The following is a 10,357-nucleotide window of genomic DNA, read 5'->3' as shown; positions in this document are numbered from 1 at the left end:
GAGAGAGAGAGAGAGAGAGAGTCAGTCCACGGTACAGTGTGCATGTGTAGGTCAGAGGAGGACAAGTTTGTAGAGCCTGGTTCTCTACTTGCACCGTTATGTGAATTCTTGAGATTGGTCCTCAGAACTCAGTTTGCTGGGTTTGTTTACTATGCACGTTTACCCACTGAGCCCCCATCCCTCTTTCTCTCTCACACACACTCACCGACTCAGGATTTTTAACAAAGACCTTGGTACTCCCCATCTGGTACTGGTCTGGCTCCATGTTGACAGCACGAAGCAGGTGCTGGACACCCTGGCGTTCATCTCCACGCCACCGTGGCCATGTCTCAGGGGTCAGAATGGCATACCTAGAGGTAGAGGTGATGAGCGTATGGGGACATTTGGAGCAGGCCTGCTGGTTGGCCATTTCAACAGGAGAGGCAGTCAAGGCAGGAGAGACAGGTTCATTACCTTTGCAGGAACTTGGAGAACTGCCGACGGTAGGCGAAGCCTGCCCTGCGCACTCGGATGTTCTCCCTCAGACCCAGGTACTCCACCTGGTGCTTCACTCTGTGGGAGGGAAAGTGGGAGATGCCCAGGGAAAACCAGGGGTCTAGATTTGTGCTGGAGGTATCTCATGTATGTATGTATGTATGTATGTATGTATGTATGTATGTATGTATGTATCTATCTATCTATCTATCTATCTATCTATCTATCTATCTATCATTTATGATTTTATCATTATCTACCTATGTATTATCTATCCGTTGTCTATTATCTATCTATTTATCTATTAATCATCTATCTAATTTGTCACCTGTCTACATATTGCCTTTCTAATTACTGTCTTCTACATAATCTATCTGTCTATCTGTCTATGGCAAGTGTCTCTCTCTGTTGCTTAGGTTTCTCTTGAATCTATGATCCTCCAGCCTCTACCTCTCAAGGCTGAGAATAAACATGAAAGCCACCATGCCTAGCTTGGGGGTGCTTTAGATGGTGAGTTTTGAGTCCCAAGGAGTTTCTCAGCTCAGTCTGGGTCCAAACCTTGGACTGAGACCTGAGGGAAAGATTCTGGGCTCACCCTGGAGGATTAGTTCTGGAGTTTAGGTTTGAGAAATTGTGTTTTGATTATTTCACAGTCAATCTGGGTTAACACGGGGATTGGATGTGTGTATAGGGTGCCTGTGTCAGTTTAGTGTAAACGATGAGGCCACAGAAGCTTTATATATTAAGTTACATGTTTATGTGTATGTACATGCATGTCACTGCATGTATGTCGTGGTCGGAATACAGCTTGCAGGTTTCGGCTCTTGCCTTCCACTGTGTGGAGCCCAAAGGATTGAACTCAGATCATTAGATTTGGCAGCAAGCACATTTAAATGCTGGGACATCTCTCTGACCCCCTGCAGGATTCTAATGTGGACTTCAAGTCCAGTCTGCAGTGGTCCAAAAGTTGGTACTTTGTCTGTGAATCAGATGTAAGTGACTGGTCCATTGGGTCCATCTAGATCTTGTGGGAGATGTGAAGAATGGTCAGTTTACCTGCTTTCCTCCCAGTCCCGGGGCCTCTTGGTCTCGTTAGGTTTGATGCAGCGGATGTAGTGGGGTGTGCACTTCTTCAGCGTGGACACCAGGTCGTTGGCTTGTTTCTGAGGCAGAGGGAAAGTCAGGAGTGAGGAAGGCTTGAGGATGGCTCTACTGGCTTGACTGGCTCTCCCCATTCAAGAAACTCTCATTAAAGAGGGGGTGGGGGAAGCAGACTGGGTAAACCTCAGGTGCGCATAACTCCCTCAGCTCTCATCATGAGGGCCGATATTGTGCATCTACCCAACTCTTTTTGTTTGTTTGTTTTGAGACAGGATTTCTCTGTATACCAGTCCTCGTGTACCTGTAACTCACTCTGTAGACAGGGCTGGCCTTGAACTGGCAAAGATCCACCTGCCTCTGCCTCCCAAGTTCTGGGATTAAAGGTGATCTACCCACCTCTTAAATCCCAAACTTGGAGTTCTAGTATCTGTCACATTTACCACATAGCTTAACACATAATAGGTACTTTGGAAATGTTTGATGACTGAGTAATAGAAAAATCAGAACAACCCACTGCTTAGATTTCCATCTGTCTTCAAGGGGACATTGACTTTGGACATAAGAAATGTGTGTGTGTGTGTGTGTGTGTGTGTGTGTGTGTGTGTGTGTGTGTGACAGAGAGAGAGAGACAGAGACAGAGACAGAGATACAGAGAGAGACAGAGACAGAGAGAGACAGACAGAGAGATGAGGTGGTCAGGCTTGGGTTCTTGGGCTAAGCATTTTAGTCTTTTGGGCAAAAGTTGTGGGGCCAGGTGGGAAGACTAGGGAAATGATATGAAGCATTCAGGTTCAAACTCTGTGATCTGTGTTAGTGGCTGCCTGTTTCTGATCATTAACTTCTTCATCTGCCAAGTAGAACTGAGCTAATCCCTTGTATGTATGAGGATCAGCCATCATCACAAAGTCCTCAACAAACAATTGTGAAGGTGACCTTTGGATGGGACTCTATGTTACTTTGCAGCATTATTCACTCTCAACAGGAAGTAGACACAACCCTTCTGCACAATGAACGAAAAAACTGAATGTAACATGGTATATCCATACAGTAGGACATTATTCAGCCCTCAAAAGGAAGGACAGTCTTATAAGAAGATCCAACATGGATGGACTCTGAGGATATTTTGTGACTGACATTTGTGTTCTAGATGATGCCACTGAAAAGAGGTCCTTACAATATCCAGATCTCTATGGACAGAGTCTATGACCATACGATGGGAATCAGGCAATCTCCAGATCTCTATGGACAGAGTCTATGATAAAGTTTAGAGATGGCTGCACAACACTGTGAACACAGTCCATGTGTAACTGAACTGCACACTTAAAAATGGGTAAGACAGCCTGTTCTATGATATGTGTAGTATTTCCACTTTTACAAATAAGCAATCTGGAATGTGTAGCCCAATAACAGTGTGCATGTCCAGCATGTACAAGACCTTGGGCTCCATCTGCAAGCAGAGGAAAGAAGAAAGGATGGATGGAAGGGAAGATGGAAAGGAGTGGGGAAAGGGAGTCAGACAAGGTGGGGAGGGAAAGGAGGGGTGGAAGGATGAGGAGAGGAAGGGAGAGGGTGAACAGAGGGGGAAAGAGAGGTGGGGAGGGCAGAGAGAAAAGGAGAGAAGGGAAGGGAAGAAAGGGAGGAGAGGAGGGATGAAGACAGGGAGGGAAAAGGGGAGAGAAGGAAGAAAGGAAGGAAAGACAGAGGGACCAAACTTAGGCTCATGTTCCTAAACCAAGAGCTGAAGGAAGACCTGCTAGGCCAAAGGGCCGTAGACAGTGAGGAACCAAGGGATGTGGAACAGACAGACACTGAAACAAGGAGAAAAAGAGTATGGACAGGTAGAATTTAGCCTCTCCTGTCCCTTCCTGCCTCTAGGCCCACCTTGATCTTGGAGCCAGCAGTACTGGGGCGGCCCTTCTTGTCTATATCCAACTTCTCAGGAAAGAGCATCCGTAGGAAGGCCCTAGGAGAGAGGAATGGATCAGAATGAAGACAGACCTTTGGACATCCTTCTTCAGCCCTCAGAGTTGTAGGGGCTGCCTTAGTGCTAAGATGCAAAGTAGAGTTCCCTCTCAATGTAGGTAGGGGATGTGAGGTTGGCATTGTATTTTGAGTCTCTTGATTTATCTGCACATTTTAGCTTAACTCCATGATAATAGCTAGTCACACAGAGTTAAACTAAACAGAAACATGTGTAAACTGTATGTGTAGGGTACACACTTATTAACCCAGCACTCAGGGTATGGAGGTAGAAGAATCAGAAGTTCATCTTCAGCTACATAGTGAGTTCAAGGCCAGAAACTTTATTTTCTTTAAATAGAAGGTATTTCTACATAGCCCTGACTGTCCTGGAACTCACTGTATAGATCAAGCTGGCCTTGAACGCACAGAGATATATGCTTGCCTTGCCGTCCGAGTGCTGGGATTAAAAGCATGCATCTCCATGGATGGCACGAGAGAGTTCCTGATTTAAAACAACAGTAAACAAGAGGCTAGGGTACAACTTAGTTGATAGGTGGTTGCCTTGCATGAACACAGCCCTGGGTTCCATCTTCAGCACCACATATACCAAGCACAGCCACACATGCCAATAGTCTTGAGAGCTACAAGGGAGAGGCCTAGTGATCAGAAGTTCAAGGTCATCCTTGTTATGTAGTGAGTTGGAGGTCAGTCTAGGCTACACAAGACTCTATGTAAAAACAACCCAACCCAAATAAATAGAAAAATCTATCAATTAGAAAAGTATCTTGGCAACAAAGTCATGTCTCCTGCAAGCAGCTGTCCTACATGTACATTTTTGTAAAGAAATATGTACAGCATTCAGGAGTAGTGCTGCATGCCTTTAATCCCAGCCTCCCGAGGCAGGTGGATCTCTGTGAGTTTGAGAACAACCTGGTTTATATAGCAAGTTCCAGGCTATCCAGAGATATGTAGCAAGACCTTGTCTCAAAAAAAAAAAATCCAGACACCATAAACACAAACAACAACAAGTCCAAAATAATCCCCCCAAAGAAATATGCTGAGAGGCTGGGGAGTTGGTTCAGTTGGCAAAGTATTGGCCATGTAAACATGGAGACCTGAGTTCAAGCTCCAGAACCCATTTCTTGTTTTGTTTTTAAGGCTAGTACATACTGATCCAAGAACCTTACCTGTATGCCTCCCTTTTTGCCTATTGATGTATGTATACAAGGTCTTTGTGTGAGTGTAGGTGCATTCAGGTCAAAGGACAACCTTTGAATGTTCCCTGCCTTTTCAACTTGAGACTTTCAGCATAAGCTAGGCAGACATTCTGGGGTCTTCACATACCATTTTGCCATAGGTCTATGACTTTTCAGCAAGTACACCTGTGCAAACACAAGTCTGAACTGTTGATTATGTTGTGCGACAACTGTTTCACCTACAGAACGATCTCCCCTGTCCTGTTTATATGTTTTAAGAGATAGAGTTGCGATAGTTCAAGCTCAAACTCCAAGTCCTAAGGAGGCTTTTGAACTCCCAATCCTCTCGTTCTACCTTCTAAGTGATATGATGACAGTGTATGGTATCACATCTGCTTTTGTGTGTACTGGGAATGGAATCAAGGACTTCCGGAATATCGGGCAAGAAATCTACCAACTGAACTACACCAAAACCTCTCTCCTTTTGAGGCAGGGTTTCTCGGAGCTTAGGATGGTCCTGATTCATTGTGTAGTCGAAAGTGGCCTCTACTTGCACTTCCTGCGTGCACAGCCATGTCTAGTTTATACAGTACTAGGGAGGAACCCAGAGCTTGCCTAGCACACCAGCTGAGATAGGTCTCCAGCCCTGTGATGTATTTCCTCTTTGTTTAAAGGGCAACTATCCAGTCACTGGACTGTTGGGATTGTGAGAGGCGCTATGGACACGATATACAAGGAACTGAACTTAAGGGTGTCCCCTGGAAAGGGACCCAGAGTCAGACCCGGGTTTCTTTCTCTTCAGTGTACTGGGAGTTGTTCTGCTCTGCTCTGCTCTGCTCTGCTGTGCTCTGCTGTGCTCTGCTGTGCTCTCCTCTCCTCTCCTCTCCTCTCCTCTCCTCTCCTCTCCTCTCCTCCCCTCTTTTCTTCCTAGAACTGGAATCTAAACCCTCAAATTCTAGGCAAACACTCATCACTGAGTTACACCCTCAGACTTCAGAGTTTTAGATTAGAGCTGTGTCTTGGCCACACAACCACAAAGTCCATAGAATGACCAGGTTCTGGAGAGATATAGTCGTTCCTAAGCCTCCATTCCTCTGGGTGTTGTGCCCAAAAGTCACACAGCTACTCACTGGTCACTGGACTGCATCAGTTCTATAAGATCAGAGAACAGCACATCTCGATTCCTCTCACAGAAGCCACTGACATCATAGGAGACCTGGAGGGAGACAGTATTGAAGGTTGGTGAGGAGCAAAGAATTTCATGTGTGAGTGTCTGGGCAGGTGGCCAAGGATCCTGTGGGGCTTGCTTAGGGATAAGAGGACTTGGGGTTATGTCCAGTTAGACAAAATCTGTGTTTCAGAATAGTAGGTTGTAATCTGTTGTTTGGGTCTTGGCTCCCAGATGTCTGATGTTCAATTGAAGCTGGAAGATGAAGGCTGGATTTGGAGTTAAGGGGTCAGGGATGAAGTTTTACGAAGCAGGGAGAGGTTGAGAAGTTGTAGGCCAAACTTGAGGGTGTGGGTATCCAGCCTCAGATCCTCATGCTCGTGCTTTATTTATCTATCTCCTTAAGGGTCTGACTGTGTAGCCAGTCAGGGCTTGCAACCAGGCTGGCAATGAATTCACAGAGATCTGCCTGCCTTGCTGCTGGAAGGTTGGAATTAGAGTCTGGCCTCAAATTCCCTATATAGCCAAGGACGGTTTGCTCTTTCTGCTCCTGGGACTGTAGATGTGAGTGGCTATCGGGGCGGGGGGTAGGGGGGTGATTTGGAGTTTTGGTGGTAGATTATTTTTTGGAATGGGCCTTCAACTGGGGGTTGCTTTTTTTTTTTTTTTAAAGATTTAATTAATTACTATATCTACATACACTGTAGCTGTCTTCAGTCACACCAGAAGAGGGCGTCAGATCTCATTACAGATGGTTGTGAGCCACCATGTGATTGCTGGGATTTGAACTCAGGACCTTCAGAAGAGCAGCCAGAGTGCTCTTAACCGCTGAGCCACCAACCCCCTTGGGGTTGCTATTTTAAGTGGGATCTTTTAGAGGTCTTGCTCATGGTTTTGGCAGCACTGGCTGAGGCCATTGGGAATATTTGCTACTCCTGCTGAGGTGGAGGAAATAGCAAGGAATCTCTTGGGAAGGTGGCTATAGCTTGGGTCAGAAACTAAGAGATTCCTGTAGCCTATGATAGGGGTGAGGTGGATAGGCTCCAACCCATTTTGTTTGTTTTTAACGGGTTTGGGGAACTGTGGGTCAGGTTTTTTGTCAGAGGCTTTTATAGCTAACACTGAACACTATGGTGTGTGTGCCAGCATAGAAGAACCATCTTGTCTGTTTGGAGCTGCCTTGCTAATTGGGTAAACTGTGATTAGAGGCCAGTGTGTGTCTGTAGCTCTGGCAGAGGGGACATGGCTATTTCGGAAGAAGTCTTTGGGCCACTGGGACAACCCCTGATTCTGTTTAGCTAGGGCCCCTCTGGAAGAGGAACTTGGTCAGAGGAGTAGGAAGTTTGCAAACTGGACTGGGATTTGTGAGGGGGCGCCCACTTAGAAGGGAGTTCCACGCACCTTGCCGGCATAGTGATGGATGACGAAACCCGCGCTCCAACTGTTGAAGTGCTCGTGGGTGCCCACTGCCGCTTGCAGCTTTTGTAGCAGTGTCTGGTCCGCACCGCCACCGGTAGCATGCATCGTGGCACACACATCATCTAGCACGCTCATGATGCCTGGGGGGCTCTGAGAGAATAGAGGTCCGGCTCAGCCTGGCTGGGGTCCTCCCTGACTGAGCCAGGGTCTGGGAGGGAACTCCTAAATACAAGCTCAAAGCGTGATCGCTTTCTTTTTCTCTTTCTCTTCCCCTTCCATTTCCTTCTTTCCCCACACCCCATTTTTGTCTATCCTCTCCTCTTATCCCACTTCTGGCGTGCAAGGAATCCGTGCCTCTTTTACTTCCCCAAGCTGATATTACTTGGAGGATATTACCATGACTCTGAAAATGTTACCAGTGGGAATGTTGAGTAAATAAAAGAAAGGTGGGCAGAAGAATCAATGGATGGGGAGGCTGGAAGATATTTCAAATATGGGTTCTCCACTCCCCTCAGGATATCATAAACCCTTTCCAGGTACACTGGTTTAGCTCTGGAGTCCGGTGTGATGCCCCCTCCTAAAGTCCTCACCAGCTTGTTTTCGATGAGGTCACACACAACTTTGTTGTTGAAGTATTCGATGGGGGTCCAGCGGATGCCCTCTTGCACATACTCCTCCTGGGGGTGGGGGGCAGTAAGACAGTGTGGAGCCTGCCTCTCCGTCTCATCACTCTTCCTTGAGGGACATCCCTGCCTCCGGTGCCAGCAGGAGTTGTAAATAATCACCCTTATTTGAGCTTTGGACTTTTTTTTCTCTCTCTAATAATTTTTTTTTTGATTCGCTTTACATCCCAAAAACAGTCCCCCTCTCCTCCCAGTCCCACCCTTACAAATCCCTCCCACCATTCTCTTCTCAGAGAAGGGGGAGCCTATCTTGGGTACCACCCCACCCTGGGATATGTAATCCCAGCAGGATTAGGCACACCTATCCCTTTATTTTTTTGAGATAGGTCTCATGTAGCTCAGGCTACCCCTGAACTCAATATGGAGCGAAGGATGACCTTGAACTCCTCTTGCCTCTACCTCCTGAGTGCTGGGATGGCAAATGTGCACCACCACACCTGGTTTATAATGGTTCTGGGGATGCAATCCATGATTTTGCATGTAGTAGGCAAGCTACTCTACTCATTGAGCTACATCCCTAGCCTGGGATCTTCTAATATTTATTTTAAATCACTTTTCCATTGTCTTTGCTTTGTATGAGCACCTCCAAAATACATCATTTGCCCTGAACCCTTGCCTCAGGCTCTGCATTTAAGACAGGGGAAAAAATCAAATCAGTTTATTTTCTTTTTCAGATGCTGGGGTTGGAATCCAGCAAGTCAGGCTACTCTACTGCTGAGCTGTACACTCGAGAGTTCTTGGCAGCGATTTCCGTGCTGTCCCTAGCTATGTGTCAAATACTACCTGGGACAAAACAGTTGCTCGAACAACTGTATTTTTTTCTACCTTTCTTTTTGTTGTTTTTCTTTAGTTCTTCCTTTCTTTCTGTCTTCTTTCTTTCTTTCTTTCTTTCTTTCTTTCTTTCTTTCTTTCTTTCTTTCTTTCTTTCCTTTTCTTCCTCCCCCCTCCTCTTTTCCCTCCTCTCCCCCACCTCTCTTCCTCCTCCTTTGAGATAGGGTCTCTCTGTGTAGCCTTGGCTATTCTATGTAGATTAGGCTGTCCTCAAACTCACAGAGCTCCTGCCTGCCCCTGCTTTCTGAGTGAGTGCTGGGATTAAAGGTGTTCACTCCTACACACAGCTCTATGTTTCTTGTTTACACTGGATTCCCACCTGTGCCTCAGCAGCAACCTCTGTGGTGGTTACAGGCATGCCCTGCATGTTCCCCCTGCTCTCTCCCCACTCCTATCCCAGGCTGGCCACAAACTCACTATGTAGTCAAGGATGACCTTGAATTCCTGAGTGCTGGGATGAAAGGCATGCAGCACCACACCCAGTTTATGCAGCTGGTGATGAACTCATGCCTTCATGCATGCTAGGCAAGTGAGCTCTACCAACTGAATGGCATTCCTAGCTTTCCTTTTCTCTTTATAAATTATATGTGATATTTTGTTATAGTAACAGGAAGCTGAATCTAATACAGCGAGCAGAGAGAGGTGGAATAAATTTGTGTGGAGGGTCCTCAGTGTCACAGAGACCCTTATGCTTGAAGTTCTGTCTTGCGACACTTGGCTGCCCTGCCCACCTGCTCTGCCTTCAGGGTGAGCTCAATAAAAATCTGTTGCAGCTTTTCATTGACAAAGTTGATGCAGAACTGTTCAAAGCCATTTTTCTGTGGAGGAAAGGAAAGGGCCTTTCTGTTAGTGGGCTATGCAATGTCTGTGGTAAATACTGGGTGAGCCTAGGTGACAGATAGAACAGGGTTGGGCTGAGGGTGAGGGGCAGCCAGAGCCAAACCTGGAAGATCTCAAAGCCATAGATGTCAAGCACGCCAATGCTGTATTCTTCCTGAGGCTTCTGCATAGCACGGTTGATGGCCTATGGGAAGGTAAAAATGGACAGTGGACACATGGTCAAACCCATGCCACTGGTCACCACCCTCTTGTTATGTTTTAAAAACTCCTTTTTCCTAATTTGTGTGTGTATTTGTATTTGTGTGTGTGTACATACACTTGCATAGTGCATAAGAAGGTCAGAAGATAATTTAAAGGATTCTCTTCTCTCTTTTCAACATATGGGTTCTGGCATTCATACGCAGGTCATCAGCCTTGGTGAGACACTCCTTTATCCAGATTCATGCCTGGCTTTTAAAAATGTGGGATGGCAGGATGGCTTAGTGGATAAAGATGCTTGATGATAAGGTAAGCGATGTTGAGTTTGATCTCAGGAATTCATGTGACAGAAGGAGAGAGCCAAACTCCTCAAGGTGATCTCTGACATCCACACACATGTTGCAGCATTCATACACACATGCACACAATGCACACATGCACATAATGCACACATGTTGCAGCATTCATACACACATGCACACAAT

General features: G+C 46.2%; 1 protein-coding gene across 1 annotated transcript in view; it reads right to left on the bottom strand.

Annotated features, from left to right (window-relative positions):
* Positions 1–10,357, bottom strand: part of Myo1f (myosin IF) — a 49,287-nt gene that overhangs the window by 12,718 nt on the left and 26,212 nt on the right. Inside the window, exons 11-19 of the mRNA XM_021217621.1 lie at positions 9,778–9,858; positions 9,566–9,652; positions 7,911–7,997; positions 7,303–7,470; positions 5,864–5,949; positions 3,457–3,538; positions 1,531–1,637; positions 454–552; positions 206–350 (exon numbers count right to left, since the gene is read on the bottom strand). Of these exons, the coding sequence (XP_021073280.1) occupies positions 206–350; positions 454–552; positions 1,531–1,637; positions 3,457–3,538; positions 5,864–5,949; positions 7,303–7,470; positions 7,911–7,997; positions 9,566–9,652; positions 9,778–9,858 (942 nt within the window). The remainder of the gene's footprint in view (positions 1–205; positions 351–453; positions 553–1,530; positions 1,638–3,456; positions 3,539–5,863; positions 5,950–7,302; positions 7,471–7,910; positions 7,998–9,565; positions 9,653–9,777; positions 9,859–10,357) is intronic.

Source organism: Mus pahari, chromosome 18, assembly GCF_900095145.1.
Source record: "Mus pahari chromosome 18, PAHARI_EIJ_v1.1, whole genome shotgun sequence".
Taxonomy (NCBI): Eukaryota; Metazoa; Chordata; class Mammalia; order Rodentia; family Muridae; genus Mus; species Mus pahari.
Note: the sequence above shows the minus strand (reverse complement) of the source record. Positions and strands in the feature narration are given on the sequence as shown.